The sequence below is a fragment of the Diadema setosum genome, chromosome 4 (genome assembly GCF_964275005.1).
Source record: "Diadema setosum chromosome 4, eeDiaSeto1, whole genome shotgun sequence".
Classification (NCBI taxonomy): Eukaryota; Metazoa; Echinodermata; class Echinoidea; order Diadematoida; family Diadematidae; genus Diadema; species Diadema setosum.
In genome coordinates, this window is record NC_092688.1 from 9,322,162 (window position 1) to 9,348,068 (window position 25,907).

The 25,907-nt window shown below is 38.7% G+C and overlaps 1 protein-coding gene across 1 annotated transcript in view; it reads right to left on the reverse strand.

Moving 5' to 3' along the window:
• The window catches only part of LOC140227478 (P2X purinoceptor 4-like), a 26,344-nt gene continuing 437 nt past the window's right edge, over positions 1 to 25,907 (reverse strand). Inside the window, exons 2-11 of the mRNA XM_072307881.1 lie at positions 24,000 to 24,177; positions 16,146 to 16,217; positions 14,121 to 14,196; positions 11,307 to 11,412; positions 10,232 to 10,318; positions 8,963 to 9,104; positions 5,720 to 5,850; positions 4,717 to 4,873; positions 3,473 to 3,571; positions 1 to 24 (exon numbers count right to left, since the gene is read on the reverse strand). Of these exons, the coding sequence (XP_072163982.1) occupies positions 1 to 24; positions 3,473 to 3,571; positions 4,717 to 4,873; positions 5,720 to 5,850; positions 8,963 to 9,104; positions 10,232 to 10,318; positions 11,307 to 11,412; positions 14,121 to 14,196; positions 16,146 to 16,217; positions 24,000 to 24,177 (1,072 nt within the window). The remainder of the gene's footprint in view (positions 25 to 3,472; positions 3,572 to 4,716; positions 4,874 to 5,719; positions 5,851 to 8,962; positions 9,105 to 10,231; positions 10,319 to 11,306; positions 11,413 to 14,120; positions 14,197 to 16,145; positions 16,218 to 23,999; positions 24,178 to 25,907) is intronic.

Below are 25,907 nucleotides of genomic sequence, written 5' to 3' on the forward strand. Positions count from 1 at the left end.
CTATTCTCCAGCATCAGACATATCCTGTAAAGATGAAACAAAAATCAGAGAATGTAATTGTGCCATTGCCCATACAAATACACAGAGGTCTGTACTGTTGTTCCATATTTTGCCTGCCTTACAGTGACCGCAGAAGGGTTAGAATTTCCCTAGATATTCCGGGTGCACGTCACGAGACCGACACCCACGAGCCATACAGCCCATAAGTTATACAGCTCACAAGTCATACAGCCCACGAGTCATACAGCCCACAAGTCATACAGCCCACCAGTTATACAGCCCACGAGTTCGACACTGAGTAAATAAAGCCCACGAGTTCGACATCAAGTTGTACTATGATGTTAATCTGCATTGGCTCGAAAAATCAGATTATCAAGGAAAAAAATATCACGAAATGTGATGGCAGTAAATGATTAAAAAACTAGAAATGTCGCTATGGCGACTGATGCCTCCACCATAATGCATGATTCTTCCAATAGGTATATAGTACAATGTCTTCACAATGTGTGATGACAGTTTCACATAACTGGCAAAATAATGAAATGACAGGTTTGTCAGAAATATCTTGAATGTTCACTTTCCTTGAACTGAGTATGCTATAATTGTCTAAGAGTGCAGGTACACATATTTAGGGAATTGAGAATTTTTATTTGACTTCTGACGGACCCTTTTATAAGTTTATGCATTGAGTAATTTCCAAGGTATGAATAAAGAGTGTAATTAAAGTACAAAATAGTTTTTTTTTTTTTTTGGAGGAGGGCATTGAAACCTATCCTTTGACCCTTAACCTTTGACCTTTGACCTTCTGGCTGGAAATTTCCCGGAGAATCTCCATTAGGTAATACATGTATATATAAAGTTTTAAAACTAATAATGCAAGCATTGCATATACTAGTATATGAGGGAAATAGTAAAATTTTGAGGAGTTGACCTTGACCTTTGACCCCCCTGACTATTGACCCACCACCCCTCAATTCCCTAGATAATCCCTGCCAGTCAGTACATGTCTATGCCACAAGTTCCATGAAGATACATTGAACCATTTGCGAGAAAAGTGATATTGCAACATTTTCACCTAACCTTTGACCTTTTGACCTTTGACCTTATGACACGAAACTCTCTTTGGAGAATCTTTACGCAGTAGTTCATGTCTACACTAAGTTTCAAGAAAATACCTTTGGGCATTGCATAGATATGAGGGAAATAGCAACATTTTTAGCATTTGACCTTGACCTTTTGACCTTTGACCTCTTGCCGATGTCACTAAAATCTACTCAACTAATTGTCCCATCATACATCATCCTTGGACCAAGTTTGGTGAAAGCTGCTTCATCCAGTTTTGAGTTATCACGTAAACAGATAAATTTTAGGATTTGACCTTGATCTTTGACCTTTGACCTATGTCCGATTTCAGTAAAAAACTTATCAAGTAATTGCCCCATCATACATCATCCTCCGACAAAGTTTGGTGAAATTTGCTCGATCCAGTCTTGAGTTATCGCGTAAACGGATACAATTTCATGATTTGACCTTGACCTTTGACCTTTAACCTTTGGCTGATTTCACCCAAAATCTTATCAATTAATTGCCCCATCATACTTTATACTTGGACCAAGTTTGGTAAAATTCCAGTCAATATTACTCATGTTATCGCGTAAACGAAAGCGGACGGACGGACGGACGGACAACCCGAAAACATAATGCCTCCGGCACCACTTCGTGGCGGAGGCATAATGACAATTTCTCATATAGGTCCTATATAATATATACATATTCGATTCGGATTCGGAAAAAAAAAAAGATGCATCCATGAAAACAGCTATTGTATTTCACGTAAAATGTACTGTTTTGGAGGAGAATAACACAAGCCACAAATGGAGGTGACTCCCTGCGATATGAAACGTTTTAATCAGTTGAAGTACATACATCATAGTTACAGAGAAAATTACAAATAGATCTTACTCCAAAACGTCTAAGCACGAGGGTAGGATATCTAATATAGCCTAAGAAAATAGTGAATAGAGAAAGAGAAGAGGTAAAAAGTACATCCTGTCCATCTTCTAGCTAAAAACTAGGAAAGCCTATTAAAAGTAGCACGATGGCATTATCAAAGCTCTAAAATTAATCCATACATCGTTCTTGTCCTCTTTTATCAATTCATTTGACCATGTGTTTTTTGTCTTCTCCTTTTTTTTTGGGGGGGGGGGGCATGAAGAATGCAATTCTATTTTTCTAATTGATAACAATTTAATGTCGCTCCCTGACATACCTGCCCCCTGGAAGTATGTGGAAATACATATTTGATGTCGTTCATTATGTTGATGGTTACCATCTTTCACTTGATAGCGTGACGAAATTGCACCCGCCAGTATGATATTTTTCCGTTCATGGAACACCCTGTACAGGTAATTGGCATGTAGATGGCGCTGTTTATCTTGTCGGTCTCATGGGCCTTCTTTGCCTACTGTCGGTGTTGTGGGCTTTCTTTGCTTAGTGTCGGTCTCGTGAGCCTTTTTTGCTTAGTGTCGGTCTCGTGGGCCTTCTTTGCCTACTGTCGGTCTCATGGGCTTTCTTTGCTTAGTGTCGGTCTCGTGAGCCTTTATTGCTTAGTGTCGGTCTCGTGGGCTGTGTTTGCTTAGTGTCGGTCTCATGAGCCTTTTGTGCCTAGTGTCGAACTCATGGGCTGTATGACTCCTGAGCCGTATAACTCATGGGCTGTATGACTCATGGACCTTTTATTGATGTCGGTCTCGTGGACCGTATGACTCGTGGGTGTCGGTCTCGTGGGATGACCCCGATATTCCTGCCACTCTCTCCCCCGACCCCCTGCCCATTATACAGACAGACACACAGACACACAAACCAAGACCTATACTTGCACACATGAGAAATTTAATCTCATAGGCTTTGAATATGTTGACTAATAAGCAAGGCTTTCAAACATATCATGTACATGTATTGAAGTCATCACAGAGACTTGCATATAATTATGTATATCTAAGTTGATATCTCATGACAAACATGAATACTTTTCTGCACTAATATCATACCAACTCAGATTATCTACTATGATAAATTCATTTCAAATATCCTTCTCAGCATTTATCTGTTAGAGGGCATTTTAGAGGACATTTTTATATGTAATAAAAGGAAAACATAAGAAAAAGAGAAGCAAAGAAACTTTCTTGCTGGGAGTCAACTTCCTTTTTCCAGATGTTGAGATTACTGTAAAGCAAGAAACGTTCGCATCATGAAATTTTCACAAATTGGAGCTGACTGCCTTAATGGTGACATGCACTTTTTTCAAATTGCCACTGGCATCCAATGCTTTATTGTGTAGACAAGAATTTTTGCATGCATTCTAATTTTGTGAATCTTGGCTCTTCAAAATTCGGGAAATTAAAAAGCATGCAAACATTTCTGGTTTTACAATAACTAATGTCATTATATGTGAACTATGCATAATACTTACTTCATAAGGATTGTCATCAACCATTTGGTACTTCTTTTTGCGATAAAAGTAGCGCTTCTGAAGGAAGTACAGTACACAGATGTCACACATGATGCTTGCCTGTAATGGAGAAGGAGGGGACATCCATAACAACCAATAATAAAAAATGGCTGCCAGTGTTCAAGACATCTTTTACTAACATCCATGCCCCCCTCATCACAAAAGATTTTTTTTCTTTAGATTTACTAATTTCCTGCTTCTGCTATGGCTTGGTATCTTTGTGGTAAACATAACACACATAGTATTCTGTATGGTTACAAATCACTAGATACCTTTTTTTATTGTAGATAATCCAACATACTTTTGAAAAAATGCCAGCCATGACAAGTGCATGACAGAACAGAAAAATGAAACTGTCAAACGGTGTTTATTCGTCGGCGGACATCTGAACCCTCACATATCCCGATTTTCGGTCAAATTTTTTGATTTTGAGATTTTCAGTCATTTTGATAGTGGACATTCCATTATATACGTAATGTGATATTTTCAGTTCTTAATTTGATGTACTTTTTGTGTAATTATCACTTTCATAGAGTCTTGTCATTTCATTTTGTTCATTTCCTCATAAGTGCATGGGTTAAAAGCCAGCAATATACCAAACCATAGTATATTGGGTGCATTGACTTTGCATGAAATATTAGTGAAATACAACAGTTTGGAGACGTCAAGTACTGTCACGCAGTCAACAAAAAATAACATGGTAAATGACAACAGTCTTTGCAAATGGAAAAAACATACACGTAGCTCTCTTGCAATTTCTTCCATAATTCCTAACAATACAATTTGATGAAAACATCACACGTTAGAGTGAAGATTAAAGTCTGACATAGTATTACAGAAATAATTGGAAATGCCATATATAAAAGTGCAGCAATCATGACTGAAAAATGGGTGAACTTCAAATGCGATTATCTGGAAATATCATTCTTAAAAAGTGAAAATTGCATATAGGACGGTTCAGATGATGGCCGACGAATTGATGAAGAGGCAGAGAAGAATGGAGAGAGACATGGATAACAAGGTCAGTACTAAGAAGCACTAAAATATATCGTCCAGTACTAGTTGGATAGGGTGCAACTGATGGACTTTACCATGGACAGGCAGAACAGTCCTTTTCTTTTTTTACATTGTCCAATTCTGAAAGTCTGTGCATGTGCCAAACAGAAAGGACAATGTGCACCCTTGACCATACTCACAAAACTCACCAGGGATAGGAGGGCGAGGCCAGAGGCGATGTTCAGAATGAGGGGCACAACATCAAACTTTCCCGCCTCCCCCGTAACGATGACTTGGAAGAGGATGCCGTACGCCTTGGTCAGGGTCCTGTACTCCACTCCGCCCTCTTTGTAATTATTGGAGAACCTGGTGGCGACAAATGCGAAACATTGGGATGAAGTTATTGACTATGGTTGGGTGATGATGACGACGGTGATATTGCTGGTGAAACTAATGAGAATGGTGATGAAGATGAGAAACTCCTGATGCAAAGCAGTAGAGGGGGTGATGGTTGTGGTGATGGCCATGGTGATGGTGATCAAGAGATTGGGCTAACAGGACTGCCAGCAGTCGTACATCAATATATAGGTGATTCCAGTGAGCTATGATGACTGTGACACTTATGTGCTTTACGCATGTGATCAGCAGGTGAAAATGTAATCCCAAATCAGGGTGGCATTAATAAACATTCTTTTGTCAAGGTCAGGAGGGAGCAGCTTAGTTTTCAGGGATACTCCTGCAGAACCAGGGAGACAGGCAGGTCTGGGAGAATGATGTTAAAGATGGTGGTGTTCAGGATGGCAATGATGATGATGATGATGATGATGATGATGATGATGATGATGATGATGATGATGATAATGATGATAATGATGATGATGATGATGATGATTATGTTGGTGACTGTGGTATCAATGTAGATCTTGGTAACACTGTAGAGATAATGGTGATGATGGGTGGTGATGGAGGTAATGAAGATAATGAAGATGATGATGATGATGATGGTGACTGGTGTCAATGAAGATCATGGTAAAACTGCAGAGATAATGGTGATGATGAATGGTGATGGAGGTAATGAAGATGATGATGATAATGATAATGATGATGGTAAAAGTGGTGATGACGATGAAGGTGTGGGTGTTGGTGGTGGGGGTACTCCTGCTCATTGGCAGTAATGATAGTTACATTACTGAGAAAAAAATCACAACTGACCTGAAGTTATATCCAGGAGCGATGAGGGCATTTTTGTTGTCCAGTCTTTTGAACGTGTATACCGGACGACAGTTATCCAAGCTGTAGTCTAAGTTGCAGTCCCATCTGATGAGTATTCCCACAACTGCACCCTAATCACATTTGAAAGAACAAAAACCACTTCAATACATTAGTAAAAAGCAACATGCCAATTCTCCAAAGAACATTGTATTTGGAAAACACTCTTAGAGTTTTCTACACAAATAGATGATGTAAGACAACAATTTAGAAATGTGAAGAGCATGGGTTTTAAATGATATCTATATACACCACATGTTTCATAAGAATGCAAAAAGAAAAAGTATGAAAGGGGAGTCCTCATATCTAATCTATCTTGTTGCCATAAAAATCATCAAGAAGTGGCTAACCAGGGCTTGACATTAGTGGTGGCCCAGTGGTCTCGGGCCACTAAGGCCCGAATTCACGAAGGTGGTACAAACAAAACCATGGTTTAAACCATGGACAAAAACCATGGAGCGCCAAGTGTCGCACGGAATATTTCTTTACGAAATTGGTCATTTCGTCGATAAAATGACAGGTTTCGTTAACGAAATTATCATTCCGTGGACGAAATGTTCATTTAGTTACAAAATGTTGTCATTTTGTTACAAAATAATAATTTCGTCGACGAAATGACTGATTTCGTGACGAAATATTCCATGCGACACTTGGCGCTCCATGGTTTTTGTCCATGGTTTAAACCATGGTTTCATTTGTACCACCTTCGTGAATTCGGGCCTAAAAGTTGGTGTCAGGCCGCCAAATTTATCTTTTAGTGGCCTGAACAGGCAATTAAGATTCAAAGTGGACTGTTACTTTTGCTTTGATTTCAGGCCACACACACAAAAAAAACAACAACAATCAAGATTTCAAGATTTTAGTGGCCAAAATGGGCCACCAGACAAAAAATGTAGTGTCGAGCCATGCTGACAGGAAATCACAACAGTCAACTGAATTACTGCATCTATTGTAAATATGAATAATAATACAAAAGAACAAAGGAGTTGTACAATGCAACTCCAATGCAAATGGGAATAGATGTCTTCACACTTATCAAGGTCACTACCCTTTGTATTTGGGTTAACAGCTGTTTCATCTAAAAGTTTATGTGTATGGTTATGCATGACACATAAGAATTCATTGTTCCTCCAGTGCTGATGAAAAAAAAAAATCAATAATGCACTCTTTGTTTCACCCCATGCAGAATAGGCCCCAAAATCATGCTTCCCAATATACTTGTGATGCCCAATCAGCATAAATATTTGTGTTTATCCTTCCGTCCATCTCTATGACTGGGTTCATTTGATTTCTGAATTGTGAATGCATACTATCTTGTGGAGATTTTAGTGGAATATCGGTGGATTATCAGTGTGAAAATAGTACCTGTACTGTCTCAATTGCAGGACTTGGACTCACCAAGTGAGCAACTGAACTGACTGTTTCTTTCAGTTGAATCAAGATACAAGTTTCATCATCTCGTATGGACAGCATATGAATTTGTTTTCTTTAGACAACACATATCTTGACTTTATACAGGCAGACTGGGAAAACCAATGTCACATCACTGTCTTCCTGTGCCAATGAGAAATGTCATTGACAAGACTTGTTAGAATGTTCTATAAAAAGTACCAGTAACACGCTTTTTGCAAGGATAATTCTTACGGTATTGGGTTTTCTCTAGTGGACCTAATCATGACAGCAAATGTCTATTAAGGAGTTTATACGTGTAAGTCAGTTAATACTCTGGAGTAGTGTGCATGCATTCGAGACCTTGTGCAACAAAAACAACAAAAAAGTTTGACTATTTCCTCAAGAAGGGATCGACACACCTCTACAACATGTCAACATTTTATTGGTATGCTGGCGGAGTGATGACGGCACTCAAGCTTCTAAGCCTCATCCTGTGTGGATTCTTACCTCTGGCAGTAGGTGAGTACAATAATCACATTCTATATTCGAAGGGACGACATCTGGATGCTGCGGCCAGAGTTCACAAAGGTAGTTTAAATCTACTCCATGGATTATGCTCATTTTAATGGCGAAAATGTATGTGGCACTTCATGCGTACAGAGATCTCTAAGAACGAATGCCTACAGACTTGTGCATGGGCAAAGTTTGCTTACTGGTATTTTGCACTAGGTTTAGTCTGTGGGCTAAATTCAAATCATGGATTTGATTCAAACTCCTTTCTTGACTTTGGGCCTTTGCTGTTTCTCTTTTGTGAGATGTGTTTGAATGAGTGATTGATCATGTGCACAAGAGTTGTGCCAACAGCACTTCTTACGATATCTTCTTTGGGTGATCAAGACCCTTTCATAACCAACTGAAAGGAATTCTAAATCACGAGAATCTACTTGTGTTTGCCTAGCATTTCATCATCCATCTTTCCTCAAACATGACAACTTTCTTATGACTTGCAGTCTTTTACGGAATTAACAATTACACAATGAGTCATTATTTGATAAAGGTATGCCCCTTGTCAAAAGCATGCATTTGAAAATCACACAGATGACAATGTCAAATGCACTATCTTTCTGTCCCCTCAATAGAAATCATATGGGCTTTGTTTTATTGTTTATCAGTCTTTTCCATTCCTGTTGGATTGTACAAGTACCACAATGGCTACCAGTCAAACCTGTTTTAACTGCCACATTTCACACTTCCCTTGATGACAGGATCGACTTGATATGACATTCATAAGAGCAATCTCATTATAATCAACATTCATTTGTATCTGAAAAATCTGCATCATTGGACTAAAGAAAATCAGTTAAGTAAGGAGGATAATTCTTTCAAATTACCGTTAGTCAAACAAAAGCACATGGAAGCTCACAGTGTGCAAATCATTAACATCCGATCCCTGTTTTGTGTAAACACTCAGAAAATGCTAGTGCAATGCAGTGTTCACTTCAAAACTTGTGCTTCAACTCTGTCAAGAGTCTTGATCAAGTATTAAAGGCAGACATCCTTTCCTGCATTTGTTACCACACAAACACTCATTGATGGTATTTATTGATGCGACATCACAAATCTAATGCATCTATCCAAATTTTTGCTCTACATCACTTAAAAAGTAACAAATGACTCATATCCAACAACTCATAGGGCTGTGCGATATAGCGATATATTTTTGCAAATTTCACTGTTGTTTTCATTTTTTAATGTTTGAATACTAATTTTGTTGTACTGCTGAGGGATACATACCTTATAAGCTAATGAGTTAAAGTCAGCGCCAATATCGTTGGCGATGGTCCCAAGAGGAAACACAGGACAGAAGGGATGATCCTTTTTGTCGTAATGGCAGTTCTTCAGGTAGGTACTGTTGCTACTCTCCAAGATATTGCGTCTTTTTCCAACATTAGCGAGAGGCGGAGAATGAGAGAGATATATAGAGACAATAGGGTAGAGAGCAAGAGAGGTAGATAGAGTGAGAGAGAGGAAAAATAGACATCATGGTATTAAAAGAGGGAAAAGTCAAGAAAAATGTCAAATGACAAACCAAATGTAAATTAATGATTGCTTGTGTCAAGTCGCTTTTAATGCAGCTGGTTGACAAATTGCCCTACATCAACATAAATATACACAGAATTAATCAGTGTCTTTAGTAGTAGCCATGGTAAAAAAATCATGGCATACATACTTGCGCAGGATGTGATCATGGCTACTTCTAAATCACTGAATGATTTATTTGATGCGTTTTTACATTGATGTAGGGCAATTTGTCAACCAGTTGCAATAAAAAGTACTTGACGTAAGAATTTGATTCATTAGAATAAATATGCAGTACTTACTGCATGCTATAAGGATTAGAACCAGCACTGGCTGTTGGGAGAAAGCTTGGTTGACCAGTGGATACATCACATTACGACAATTGTCCAGTACTCGGGAGACTGTAGGTTCAAATCCTGCTCGAGTATGTATGCCTATGATTTTTTTTATCATGGCAACTAATAAAACGCTAATTAATTCAGCACATAACCAATTGCGACAATAACAAGTATTACATATCAAATAATACTCGATGACACAAGATATACCATCTACTCTTGAATCAAAACTGATCTGAAGCCGGTAGGCATAAAATTACACATGGACCAAGTCAGGGACTAAACACGAGTCTACAATGTGATCATGGAGGGAAGGTGAAGCTCTTTTGGAAGCATGCTGATTATATCTTTCTTCAGCAGCTGAAAAGGTGGTACACAATCTCAAAAGCTTCTAAAGGCTGATTATGATGTAAAAACAATGCCTACTGTATATTAAAAAGAAATGTTAGCTCGACTCTGAAAACATAGTGGATATCCATTCTGATATAAGGCCATTGCCACAACTTCTTGTAGGTTTTCTGGTGTAGAGTGCAGATACTGAAAATGACATCATGGTACTGACCCTTATAATTCTGAAAATAGTCAGATTATAGAAGTGCATAAACTTGCAAATATGGTTATCACCCAAGTTCTTGGGTAAACTCACTTTGAAGCATTGAATTTGGGGAACTGGATGCTGTTCTTGATTAACACAGTAAAGTTTACAGCTGCCATTAGGATAGCCGTGTTGTTTCTGCAGAATACAATGATTACAGGAAAACATGCATGGTAGTCAGTACATAAAAGCCTGCACATCCTGGATATGGGTCCTAGTTTTCTTTTTCTTTTCTTTTTGCACCATAATAATCAAATTCCACATGCATAATGTCACATACTAACCCTATTACTTGAGAAGAAATCTACAAGCTTAAACATGTAATCATCTATTAATGGAATCTTGACCTACTGGTTTGACTATTTTGTCACAGGAAATGAAAATAATTAAATGAGTAACATCATGACACTTGGGATGAGACCCAATCATTTCATTTGCCATCACTGATATCATCTGTCATTCAAAGATAATTCCATTCCATTGAAAATCGTATAATGCTATTCAAATATATTTTAATCAAACTTCTCCTCAGTCTTCCGTTTTGTTAATGATACTCGTCAAATTGAACATATTGTAGACTTCTCCTATAAAGGGATGGTATAGGTTAGGTTGAGATGGGGAAGAAGAGCATATTCAAAGAGGAATTCACAGTTTATTGATAAAAATCGGCTATAAAATGGCGAAGATATCCAAAAACAAAGTAAAACAATGTGGTCCTAATAAACGGTAGCTTCCACCTTTTATTAGGACCTCTTTGTTTTTTAAATAGACATCTAAGCCTTTTCCAAAAAAAAAAAAAAAAAGATCATCAAATAAACTTTGAATTCCTCATAAAATTGTATGCTGTTTAATATTTCATAAATAATTTCTCATTCTCTTGAAAAAAATTTGGAAACCTGAAGCCCAATCTCAACCAAAACTATACCATCCTTTCAAGTTACACCTTTAGTGGAAGAGAGGAAAATATTAGTCCACTGCTCCATGATCTTGAAATCAGTAACCGAGCTAGGGCAAGAGGCGAAATAATGTCCAAATGTATGTCAGAGAGTACAGATATACAGTAGATTTGAGAAGGGTTAAAGGTCATTACCTGTAATCTTATATAATAAGCACTGTAAATACTTACACTGGTATCTCGTCAAACTCTGTCGGGCACCATGCCTTGATCTGACAAGTTGTGGTCACGTCGCCGTCTGGGTATGTGTAGTTTACGCATTTCCCTGTTCTCACACCTTGCAGAATTAAAACAAAGAAAAGAGAGTATGTGAAAAGGGACAAGCGCACTGACTAAAAAAAAAAAAATGACGATAAAAGTGAGCACCCTCTAGTGTGGGTGTTAGCGAAGCATAATACAAAACTTATGCACTGAAGTTAAGTTGCAAGATTCACACCATTCATCAAAGTATCAGTTTTTATGTGCACCTTTCATGATTTGAACATTACGCAATATTTCTGTTAAATCTTAAAGGTACAGTTTACCTTTGGAGCAATGATTTTTTGAAATGTCCGAGATATCACATTTGATGCATATGTGTAGGTCAGTTTTATCACAAAACACCCTACCATGTAAAAATTTTGGAAAAAAAGCCTTAAATGTATGGAGATATCACTAATTTTCTCAATAAACCATAACTGTGGACGGTTTAGTCTACAAACATTTTTATTATTAACTATTGTTCATTTTTTGTATGTTTACCGATTCAAATTTTTACATTGGTTGTATCCCTAACCCATATTTCAGAACTAGTTTGAAGCACTAAAGCTGGGTTTTTGTTTCATCTGCAAATGGTAAATTATGCCTTTAACTGAAAATGAGACCCTGGTACATTGTATCTATCAGACAAATATCTGGGAATCAATTAAGCTGGTACGGATTAATTAAAGTATCATCATCAATCTCTCCATCTATCTACATAAATACAGTATACATTTGTCAATCAATCTATCCATCTGCAATCCATCTATCTATTTACCTAATGTATCCATCTATTATATATCTATATTTCTATCACTCTATCTATCCATCTTTCTATCCATCTATCCCTCTATTTTTCTTTCTACCACTACCTACCTACCTACCTATCTATCTATCTATCTATAAATCTATCTATCTACAAATCTATCTATCTATCCATCTATCTATCTATCTATCTATCTATCTATCTATCTATCTATCTATCTATCTATCTATCTATCTTTCTGTATTGGACAACAGTTCACTTTTAATGCTGTACAAATAAAAATCACTTTCTACCAGTGGACCTAATTTTCAGAAGACATTACAACTAGAGAGAAATGACAATGACATTCCAGACATTTGAGGCAATGTTGTACTGTACACTATGAACACCTATGAGGAAGAAAAGAAGAAAAAACTATCGAGTCAATCAATGTATGAGTAACTTCAGTTCCAAGCATTAACAGGGAAGAAGCCCCTTGGCATGTTCTGAAACTGATACAGCACAAAAGTCACGGCTCAAATTAAAACAAAAATCAATGACACTTAACTTATTTGACATAGATAAATACAGTTTTAGAGAGAAGATGAAATACAATAGATGAGGTGTATAATAAGCTCAGATCTTACAAGCAATGGGTTTAAAGAGCATTAATTTCATCATTGATGGGTATACAGTTGTATTGCACTGTATACACATCAAAACCACCTCAATGGAAGTCAATGAGGAAGTCCATATGTACAGTCTGGATCATTTTAATATTGACCCAATACTTTCCCTTTAAAGGACAAGTTCACCTTTGCATATACAAGTGGATTGGTTGAGTGCTGCAATATCAGTAGAACACATCAGTGAAAGTCTGAGAAATATCACATAATTTGTTCAAAAATCATGAATTCATTTTTAAAGTATCTGCACAGTAACTGCTGAATGAGAAGACCACTACCGTCAGTTTATGATGTCACATGCGAACAACGATTCAAGGAAAATAAAAAGAAAATTCCACAGAATTTCAATTTTTGAAAAAAAGTATACACTCATTCTTATGACTTGTTACTGACATAAAGGGTAATGATATTCTCTCTGCCTTCAGAAAGAGGTGCAAGTCAAGTGCTCTATCATCATGTGAGAAAAGTGAAAATATGTTGAAAATTCTTTACTCTTCTTTACAATATTCTACGCATGTGACATCAAAAGTTGTACATTGAAGTTGTCTTCACATCCAGCAATGGTGGCACTAAAACTTCAAAAATTTATATACAGACTGTATTTTGAATGGGTTGTTTGATTTTTGTCAAACTTTCCCTTATGTATTCTACTTATGGTGCTGCATTCTCTCAATCAATGTGTATGCGATCGAAGGTGCACTTGTGAAGGACTTGTCCTTTAAGACAGATAAATGTAAACTGTTATCTGTGACTGAGATATTAGGGACCCTGTGGTATAGTGCATAAGACTCTTCACTTTCAAACAGAGGTCCCGAGTTCAAGCCCTGCCAAGTGCTTATTTCCTTGGACAACATAATTTTACCCATGATATCCCTCTTGACCCACTCGTACATACCCTGGTCACCTGGCAATGTTGGGGTAAAGATAATGGCATGGCCCTTGAGATGAGCAAAGGCAACACTGAAGAGGCAATATTTGGTAAATACAGTGCACTACCATTATAACAAACATGGTTATAACAAAGTTTTGACTACAAGGAAGTAGAAAATTTTCAGGTTCCCAAATTATCCTGTCAGACACTTTATTCACTTTATTTATTTGGCTAAAACAAAACTTTGCTATAATGAAAGAAAACTGCCAGTCCCTATAAGAAAGGCTGTGAAAGACTGTTACAATGGGAGTCACCCGTAAGACCATATCAATATTATATATACTACTCAGGTTCTCATAAAAAAAGGATTCAGTATCAAATAGAAGGGTATTACAAAGACAGGAAAAGAAAACAACAGAAGTTTCTGAAAGCCCAAGGCATACCATTTCCATTGACCATTGGTTCTCCTGCTGGACAGTCACTGTCATCACTACAAACAGCATTGGGAATATCAGGGTCCTTGAGAGGGAGGGAGAGAGAGAGAGACATTTAATATGTTGTTTTACTGTGTACAGATACATTATAGGATGCTCCTTTCTAGATTGTAATTAGTTTTGCTTTCACACACACTTTCCAACACTTCGATTTCTTTTGAATAGTTTTATTGCTTTCACATGAAACTGATGCAACACTTATATTAAAAATGATAGTTAGGATATTGAGGAAAGTAACCAAATGCTCTAGATGTATTTCACTCTGATCAGCACTTCTCCTTCTTCTTCCTGTTCAATACAGTCCACCTTTGGTGTATTGTCATACTATTAATGGGCACTTAATTTAATGGGCAACTTTGAAAAACAGCAAGAAAGAAAGTGCACTTGTATTTAAATGCAAGGTGAAAGCACATTATGCAAGTTTTCAATGAAAGTTGGTCATAATGAGACTCTTGATACTACCTTATTTCCTTAAGTGTCTGTGAAGACCTGACAAAGGCTTTATCATCTCACATGCCATATTTGCAAGAAGCTAGATCTACTCACATAGAGCTTCAACTGTCTGATGAATTACAGTTTTTACACTTTCCGAAGATTGTGTGTAATTCACCCTGTTACACGTAGATAGACACCGAAACCGAGTGTGCTTGGGGTCACAAAAACAATATTTCACGATGTAAAAATGGGTGAAAACAGCGTAACTTCATGTCACATCAGACTATATGATGCCTCCCATTCAAATTCTATTTTCCTACAGTTACTACTTTCAGAATCTTGATTGTGATCATATAGGAAAGATGACAAAAAATAACAAAAACAAGGAAACCTGACTGTAAGAGACTAACTATGTATTCAGAAGAAGGAAGCAAAATGAGAAGCACTGAAAACTGACTGAAAATTTAAATGTAGATCAAATGACTTGAATTGTAATACCTCAGACCCTAGACAGTACATTAGAATTTCTTTAACTTTGTAATCTGTCACTGGCAGACAATATCCTGGTGAACATCAGAACTATCATTTCACAACTAAAAATCGCATTGACGTTTCCTCTTCCTGATTTTCACTTTGTTATGATCTTTGCTCTGTCCCTCTCAGTATCATAATAGGAGTTTAGAATTTACTAGGAAAAGTGTCTGAGCAACTAAATGTGTGTCCAGAACTAAAAGCATCTCATGGTTTCATTTTCACATCATTATTAAAGTGACATATCAAACGCTTCATCTATGACAATCTAAATTCCTTGACAGCCACATCTCTTCTGGAAGGAAACTCATTTGTGTCAATCCCACAGATGAAGTGGAAACACAATTTTACTGCTCTTCTCGATTGTCAGAGTCATTAAAACTCATCAGCAAGAAGTAGGATTTAAGGACAAGTAAACCTTCAGAGACATGTGGATTGAGTGAATGCAGCAATATTAGTAGAACATATCAGCGAAGGTTTGAGGACAGTCAGACAATCCGTTCAAAAGTTATGAATTTTTGAAGTTTCTGCTCATTCAATAATGGTGGATGAAAAGATACTAAAGCTTGTGATGTCACATGTGTAGAACGATATGAAGAAAATATAAAGAAAATTCAACATATTGTCACTTTTCTCGCATAATAAAAGAATGCTTGACTTGCCTCTTTTAGAAGGCAAGGGGAATAATATTACCCTTGACATACGTCAGTGACAAATTGAGAAAATATGCACATTTTTCAAAAAATAAAATTTTGTGAAATTCTCTTTTTATTTTCCTTATATCGTTCAACGCATGTGACATCATACACTGTTGTAGTCTTCTCATCCAGCAGTGACTGCGCATATACTTTAAACGTTCATAAGTTTCGAACGGATTGTCAAATTTTCCCCAAACTCTCACTGATATGTTCAACTAATATTGCTGCATTCACTCAATCCATATGTATATGAAGGTGGACTTGTCCTTCAATGAGGGGCTTTATTTACCATCACTGACTTGATTCTTACCTCGGGACATTCGCCCTTCTGCTGGTCAGGGGTGATGATCATATTGGTCATGACAAAGAATGCATTGGTTTGCTGGACATGGAGAACACCAATGAATAAATAAATAAAGAGAAAGATTATAAATATGGTAATACTTTTCAGTTACAAAAGCAGACTCAAAATATTTTACGTTGTTTCCTGTAACAAAATCTCACAATTTTGATTCACCCAAGCATTAAAACCCAGAACTGTAAAATAGGAAATCTTCACACAAGTTTGTAGCTTTCCACACTCCATATGAGATGAATTTTGGATTTTTTTTTTTAATTCTGGAAATCAAAACATGAAATCGTAAATACATACACTGAGTAAAAAAATTGTGTGTTTTTACTTTGCGCCAGTTTCATGTCAAGTGAAATGTGTGAACACTTCCACCCAATGAAAATTTTAACTTTTCAGTATGTTAACCCATTGAGGACGGCTGATTTTGCTACAAGACGCATTTCCCAGTAGACACTTGCCCGAGTATACTCGGGACTCGTCCTCAACAGGTTAACACCAAAATCTCCTGCATGATATTACAAACAATGATCCCCATTATGATGAATTCCTGATACAGGCTAGAAGGTGCAGACAAGTACAGAAAATGGTGACCATGTAGGACCCTCGTAATATCAACATGATTTACAGTACTTGTCACTTAAGAATTACATTGGAGTGTTCTATATTGCCCAGTACTTACCCTGTTCAGTGTTTCTAGCTTTCCATCTCACTAAAGAATAGCACTCCAAATGTCACTAAACATGTTAGTACAACAACTATATCTTGTGAGACACTGATCATTGTACTTTCTTGATTGCGCCAGGCACACTGAACTTTAACCCTCTCAGGACCGATAGCCTATAAAATCATGTTGACTTTGTATACAAACATGTTGCTGATTCAATACGACTGAAAAAGTTGACCTAATACTTTCAATAGTTTGAAGGCACATAATTTCTGTATTTCACTTCTATATATTGATATAAGCATTTAAAGGTTAATTTGTAATCACAAACTGTGTGTATTTATCCACTACCAGAAAAGTCATAAACATTGGTACAACAATGTACATTACTTTGCAACTGATTGACAAATTGCCCCACATCGACGTAAATAAGCACTGAATTGATCAGTGTTTTAGTAGTAGCCATGATAAAAAATCATGGGCGTACATACTCGAGCAGGATTCGAACCTACGACCTCCTGATCACCGGACAGGCGTCATCTCCACTAGACCACCGAGCTTTCGCCCGACATCAAGTGTTGGTTCTAATCCTTATAGCATGCAGCGGGTACTGCTTTGTTATTCAAATTCATGAAATTCTTCCGTCGAGATGTTTTCATTGCAACTGATTGACAAATTGCCCCACATCGACGTAAATAAGCACTGAATTGATCAGTGTTTTAGTAGTAGCCATGATAAAAAATCATGGGCGTACATACTCGAGCAGGATTCGAACCTACGACCTCCTGATCACCGGACAGGCGTCATCTCCACTAGACCACCGAGCTTTCGCCCGACAGCAAGTGTTGGTTCTAATCCTTATAGCATGCAGCGGGTACTGCTTTGTTATTCAAATTCATGAAATTCTTCCGTCGAGATGTTTTCATTGCAACTGATTGACAAATTGCCCCACATCGACGTAAATAAGCACTGAATTGATCAGTGTTTTAGTAGTAGCCATGATAAAAAATCATGGGCGTACATACTCGAGCAGGATTCGAACCTACGACCTCCTGATCACCGGACAGGCGTCATCTCCACTAGACCATACCGAGCTTTCGCCCGACAGCAAGTGTTGGTTCTAATCCTTATAGCATGCAGCGGGTACTGCTTTGTTATTCAAATTCATGAAATTCTTCCGTCGAGATGTTTTCATTGCAACTGATTGACAAATTGCCCCACATCGACGTAAATAAGCACTGAATTGATCAGTGTTTTAGTAGTAGCCATGATAAAAAATCATGGGCGTACATACTCGAGCAGGATTCGAACCTACGACCTCCTGATCACCGGACAGGCGTCATCTCCACTAGACCACCGAGCTTTCGCCCGACAGCAAGTGTTGGTTCTAATCCTTATAGCATGCAGCGGGTACTGCTTTGTTATTCAAATTCATGAAATTCTTCCGTCGAGATGTTTTCATTGCAACTGATTGACAAATTGCCCCACATCGACGTAAATAAGCACTGAATTGATCAGTGTTTTAGTAGTAGGAGGTCGTAGGTTCGAATCCTGCTCGAGTATGTACGCCCATGATTTTTTATCATGGCTACTACTAAAACACTGATCAATTCAGTGCTTATTTACGTCGATGTGGGGCAATTTGTCAATCAGTTGCAATGAAAACATCTCGACGGAAGAATTTCATGAATTTGAATAACAAAGCAGTACCCGCTGCATGCTATAAGGATTAGAACCAACACTTGCTGTCGGGCGAAAGCTCGGTGGTCTAGTGGAGATGACGCCTGTCCGGTGATCAGGAGGTCGTAGGTTCGAATCCTGCTCGAGTATGTACGCCCATGATTTTTTATCATGGCTACTACTAAAACACTGATCAATTCAGTGCTTATTTACGTCGATGTGGGGCAATTTGTCAATCAGTTGCAATGAAAACATCTCGACGGAAGAATTTCATGAATTTGAATAACAAAGCAGTACCCGCTGCATGCTATAAGGATTAGAACCAACACTTGCTGTCGGGCGAAAGCTCGGTGGTCTAGTGGAGATGACGCCTGTCCGGTGATCAGGAGGTCGTAGGTTCGAATCCTGCTCGAGTATGTACGCCCATGATTTTTTATCATGGCTACTACTAAAACACTGATCAATTCAGTGCTTATTTACGTCGATGTGGGGCAATTTGTCAATCAGTTGCAATGAAAACATCTCGACGGAAGAATTTCATGAATTTGAATAACAAAGCAGTACCCGCTGCATGCTATAAGGATTAGAACCAACACTTGCTGTCGGGCGAAAGCTCGGTGGTCTAGTGGAGATGACGCCTGTCCGGTGATCAGGAGGTCGTAGGTTCGAATCCTGCTCGAGTATGTACGCCCATGATTTTTTATCATGGCTACTACTAAAACACTGATCAATTCAGTGCTTATTTACGTCGATGTGGGGCAATTTGTCAATCAGTTGCAATGAAAACATCTCGACGGAAGAATTTCATGAATTTGAATAACAAAGCAGTACCCGCTGCATGCTATAAGGATTAGAACCAACACTTGCTGTCGGGCGAAAGCTCGGTGGTCTAGTGGAGATGACGCCTGTCCGGTGATCAGGAGGTCGTAGGTTCGAATCCTGCTCGAGTATGTACGCCCATGATTTTTTATCATGGCTACTACTAAAACACTGATCAATTCAGTGCTTATTTACGTCGATGTGGGGCAATTTGTCAATCAGTTGCAATGAAAACATCTCGACGGAAGAATTTCATGAATTTGAATAACAAAGCAGTACCCGCTGCATGCTATAAGGATTAGAACCAACACTTGCTGTCGGGCGAAAGCTCGGTGGTCTAGTGGAGATGACGCCTGTCCGGTGATCAGGAGGTCGTAGGTTCGAATCCTGCTCGAGTATGTACGCCCATGATTTTTTATCATGGCTACTACTAAAACACTGATCAATTCAGTGCTTATTTACGTCGATGTGGGGCAATTTGTCAATCAGTTGCAATGAAAACATCTCGACGGAAGAATTTCATGAATTTGAATAACAAAGCAGTACCCGCTGCATGCTATAAGGATTAGAACCAACACTTGCTGTCGGGCGAAAGCTCGGTGGTCTAGTGGAGATGACGCCTGTCCGGTGATCAGGAGGTCGTAGGTTCGAATCCTGCTCGAGTATGTACGCCCATGATTTTTTATCATGGCTACTACTAAAACACTGATCAATTCAGTGCTTATTTACGTCGATGTGGGGCAATTTGTCAATCAGTTGCAATGAAAACATCTCGACGGAAGAATTTCATGAATTTGAATAACAAAGCAGTACCCGCTGCATGCTATAAGGATTAGAACCAACACTTGCTGTCGGGCGAAAGCTCGGTGGTCTAGTGGAGATGACGCCTGTCCGGTGATCAGGAGGTCGTAGGTTCGAATCCTGCTCGAGTATGTACGCCCATGATTTTTTATCATGGCTACTACTAAAACACTGATCAATTCAGTGCTTATTTACGTCGATGTGGGGCAATTTGTCAATCAGTTGCAATGAAAACATCTCGACGAAAGAATTTCATGAATTTGAATAACAAAGCAGTACCCGCTGCATGCTATAAGGATTAGAACCAACACTTGCTGTCGGGCGAAAGCTCGGTGGTCTAGTGGAGATGACGCCTGTCCGGTGATCAGGAGGTCGTAGGTTCGAATCCTGCTCGAGTATGTACGCCCATGATTTTTTATCATGGCTACTACTAAAACACTGATCAATTCAGTGCTTATTTACGTCGATGTGGGGCAATTTGTCAATCAGTTGCAATGAAAACATCTCGACGGAAGAATTTCATGAATTTGAATAACAAAGCAGTACCCGCTGCATGCTATAAGGATTAGAACCAACACTTGCTGTCGGGCGAAAGCTCGGTGGTCTAGTGGAGATGACGCCTGTCCGGTGATCAGGAGGTCGTAGGTTCGAATCCTGCTCGAGTATGTACGCCCATGATTTTTTATCATGGCTACTACTAAAACACTGATCAATTCAGTGCTTATTTACGTCGATGTGGGGCAATTTGTCAATCAGTTGCAATGAAAACATCTCGACGGAAGAATTTCATGAATTTGAATAACAAAGCAGTACCCGCTGCATGCTATAAGGATTAGAACCAACACTTGCTGTCGGGCGAAAGCTCGGTGGTCTAGTGGAGATGACGCCTGTCCGGTGATCAGGAGGTCGTAGGTTCGAATCCTGCTCGAGTATGTACGCCCATGATTTTTTATCATGGCTACTACTAAAACACTGATCAATTCAGTGCTTATTTACGTCGATGTGGGGCAATTTGTCAATCAGTTGCAATGAAAACATCTCGACGGAAGAATTTCATGAATTTGAATAACAAAGCAGTACCCGCTGCATGCTATAAGGATTAGAACCAACACTTGCTGTCGGGCGAAAGCTCGGTGGTCTAGTGGAGATGACGCCTGTCCGGTGATCAGGAGGTCGTAGGTTCGAATCCTGCTCGAGTATGTACGCCCATGATTTTTTATCATGGCTACTACTAAAACACTGATCAATTCAGTGCTTATTTACGTCGATGTGGGGCAATTTGTCAATCAGTTGCAATGAAAACATCTCGACGGAAGAATTTCATGAATTTGAATAACAAAGCAGTACCCGCTGCATGCTATAAGGATTAGAACCAACACTTGCTGTCGGGCGAAAGCTCGGTGGTCTAGTGGAGATGACGCCTGTCCGGTGATCAGGAGGTCGTAGGTTCGAATCCTGCTCGAGTATGTACGCCCATGATTTTTTATCATGGCTACTACTAAAACACTGATCAATTCAGTGCTTATTTACGTCGATGTGGGGCAATTTGTCAATCAGTTGCAATGAAAACATCTCGACGGAAGAATTTCATGAATTTGAATAACAAAGCAGTACCCGCTGCATGCTATAAGGATTAGAACCAACACTTGCTGTCGGGCGAAAGCTCGGTGGTCTAGTGGAGATGACGCCTGTCCGGTGATCAGGAGGTCGTAGGTTCGAATCCTGCTCGAGTATGTACGCCCATGATTTTTTATCATGGCTACTACTAAAACACTGATCAATTCAGTGCTTATTTACGTCGATGTGGGGCAATTTGTCAATCAGTTGCAATGAAAACATCTCGACGGAAGAATTTCATGAATTTGAATAACAAAGCAGTACCCGCTGCATGCTATAAGGATTAGAACCAACACTTGCTGTCGGGCGAAAGCTCGGTGGTCTAGTGGAGATGACGCCTGTCCGGTGATCAGGAGGTCGTAGGTTCGAATCCTGCTCGAGTATGTACGCCCATGATTTTTTATCATGGCTACTACTAAAACACTGATCAATTCAGTGCTTATTTACGTCGATGTGGGGCAATTTGTCAATCAGTTGCAATGAAAACATCTCGACGGAAGAATTTCATGAATTTGAATAACAAAGCAGTACCCGCTGCATGCTATAAGGATTAGAACCAACACTTGCTGTCGGGCGAAAGCTCGGTGGTCTAGTGGAGATGACGCCTGTCCGGTGATCAGGAGGTCGTAGGTTCGAATCCTGCTCGAGTATGTACGCCCATGATTTTTTATCATGGCTACTACTAAAACACTGATCAATTCAGTGCTTATTTACGTCGATGTGGGGCAATTTGTCAATCAGTTGCAATGAAAACATCTCGACGGAAGAATTTCATGAATTTGAATAACAAAGCAGTACCCGCTGCATGCTATAAGGATTAGAACCAACACTTGCTGTCGGGCGAAAGCTCGGTGGTCTAGTGGAGATGACGCCTGTCCGGTGATCAGGAGGTCGTAGGTTCGAATCCTGCTCGAGTATGTACGCCCATGATTTTTTATCATGGCTACTACTAAAACACTGATCAATTCAGTGCTTATTTACGTCGATGTGGGGCAATTTGTCAATCAGTTGCAATGAAAACATCTCGACGGAAGAATTTCATGAATTTGAATAACAAAGCAGTACCCGCTGCATGCTATAAGGATTAGAACCAACACTTGCTGTCGGGCGAAAGCTCGGTGGTCTAGTGGAGATGACGCCTGTCCGGTGATCAGGAGGTCGTAGGTTCGAATCCTGCTCGAGTATGTACGCCCATGATTTTTTATCATGGCTACTACTAAAACACTGATCAATTCAGTGCTTATTTACGTCGATGTGGGGCAATTTGTCAATCAGTTGCAATGAAAACATCTCGACGGAAGAATTTCATGAATTTGAATAACAAAGCAGTACCCGCTGCATGCTATAAGGATTAGAACCAACACTTGCTGTCGGGCGAAAGCTCGGTGGTCTAGTGGAGATGACGCCTGTCCGGTGATCAGGAGGTCGTAGGTTCGAATCCTGCTCGAGTATGTACGCCCATGATTTTTTATCATGGCTACTACTAAAACACTGATCAATTCAGTGCTTATTTACGTCGATGTGGGGCAATTTGTCAATCAGTTGCAATGAAAACATCTCGACGGAAGAATTTCATGAATTTGAATAACAAAGCAGTACCCGCTGCATGCTATAAGGATTAGAACCAACACTTGCTGTCGGGCGAAAGCTCGGTGGTCTAGTGGAGATGACGCCTGTCCGGTGATCAGGAGGTCGTAGGTTCGAATCCTGCTCGAGTATGTACGCCCATGATTTTTTTATCATGGCTACTACTAAAACACTGATCAATTCAGTGCTTATTTACGTCGATGTGGGGCAATTTGTCAATCAGTTGCAATGAAAACATCTCGACGGAAGAATTTCATGAATTTGAATGTACATTACTTTAGTGGGTTTCCCAATTTTTCTGTTTGTTTACTGTATATGCCAAAAATTCAGTAAACTTGTCTAGTTATTTTCCAAATTGGGACTTCCCAACAATTTCCTAGCTGGTTACTTACAGTACATTAACAATCGTGGAATACAGTAATGCACAGAGAAATGACTGTATGCATGCACGTCGAGATTAGATTTGATAATTTCGCAAAAGAAAATAGAATAAATAAAAACCTCGTGAAATATATGGCATAATAACATAATCTATTGATCACTCTTTCTACCTTAAAGGAAAACAAAATAGGTCCTGAACAAAGACTATGTGTGGTGCTACAGACAGACTGCACACATGGGCCTTGAAAAGGAAAGGAACTAACCTGTGGTGGAATGACGTAGTCTGACACATCCCATATCCTGTTATATGGGGTGGTGTCTTTGACATTGAGATTGGGGTCATCTGTGATGTTAGTGTATGCCACGCCCTTCAGTTTACAGGTGACTGCACTGACCACATCGTCTGTGGATTGGTATCCCTTCTTGTACACAAGAACCCACCTATTGAGAAAGAGAAGGGTATACCAAGCCATACATTTTTTTTTTTTTCAGTCAAGACTCATCATGGAAATGTTAACTCTGTCAACAAATAAAAGCTTTCTTATCATTGACAGCGTTTCATGGGATGTTCATATCCATGCAGTCTAATCAGGAAACAATAAAAAACAAAAAAAAATGTTTACATGTATGTTACAGTTAAGACCCTTTTGATATGAGATAACATTTACAATTGCACCCAACAATTTGCAACCCAAACAAAACGATGACAAAAAATTAATTCGTAAAGGCAATACTGATAATAAAACAGATTGCAGAATGGGTAAGACGAGAAATGGCTTTCAATTTGTTAATGTAAATGAACAAAGTTCTACCAATGGACAAATATAATTTTTCAATGTGGGCCATATTATTTTGAAAAAAGGAAAACATATATTATGCCCTTCTAGCATCACATATTCCTTGACACCGTACAGAGTTTAGTCCTTCTTTACATTATATTGCAAGGGTCATATTTGATTGCTCGAGTGCTATAAATTCTGCCCATTATCCGTTTTGACCTTCCACTAACATGCCCTATTATCATCAGGTGAGGAAAATCCTTTGAAATATGTTTGCCTAGCATTAATTATCTCAATTTCTTGCTCAAGGGTCATGCCAAAAACTTGGCATTGTAGCTGCAATGTTAAGGAATTTTTTTTTTTCAAGCTTTCACAGTAACAATATTGAACTGGGACTATGACTCCACAGAGAAACAATGGTAGGCACTGGTAGGCATAATAATGAGGGCTTGTGATTTGGGTCAGGAAGGGAGGTGTGTATTTGGGTTAATGACTAGATTTGTTTACGATTCAGATTGTCTAGCTATTCTTTATAAAGACTGTAATCCATCTGACCACTGTGCATACTATGGAGGAAGTACATAATGTAATCTATCAGTATAATACAGAAATCTAACACCCAGGCGCTCCATTGTAAAGTTGTACTCCAGCCTGAATGCTTCGCATTCGGGCTGGGCTCAGCGTAAAAATCCACATACAATGGACATACAGGCTATAAACTAGGTTTTTAGAGCAGGCAATATTTAGGAATGCCTCTTTGATATTAGACATGTTACTATTTAAAGTTCTGATTTTTGATATTTTGGACAACAACTGAAAGCCTGGTGATGTCCTGATGCCTGATGGACCACCAAAAATGCTTTGAGGTACATAGGCCTACAAGCATGTTTATACTGCTTGTATGTCACATATTTTGGATGAAGTTTATTCATAGATAATCTTATTCATTTATAAACTATAAAATCTATGTATCAACATTTTGGCCACGCCATGTAAATTTAGACAGTGTAGAAGCCTAAGAACTGGCTCAACTGCAAATGAAATTATTCATGAGTCTCAGCTTGTTTAATATTATCATTACATTTTGGTCACAACTTTGAGGTTCAAAGTTCTTCTATGAGCTATGCTATTCTAAGACATATGATTCTTCTATTCTCATTCTTATATTCCCATTAAATAGTGAATTTCCTGTTCCCTGTACCAGAGACATGGCCAGCCATTTTGTAAACATAATTCAGAGTTAGAGATTTGGAACTGAGAATGTGAGATGAATATGGCACTACTGCCACTCATCAATACTCATCATGCTCATCGCAGTTTAATAATGCGAATCAATGAGCAGCGTTTCGAGATTCTGCATCAATCAACAACCAACTGTGACATAAACCAAAA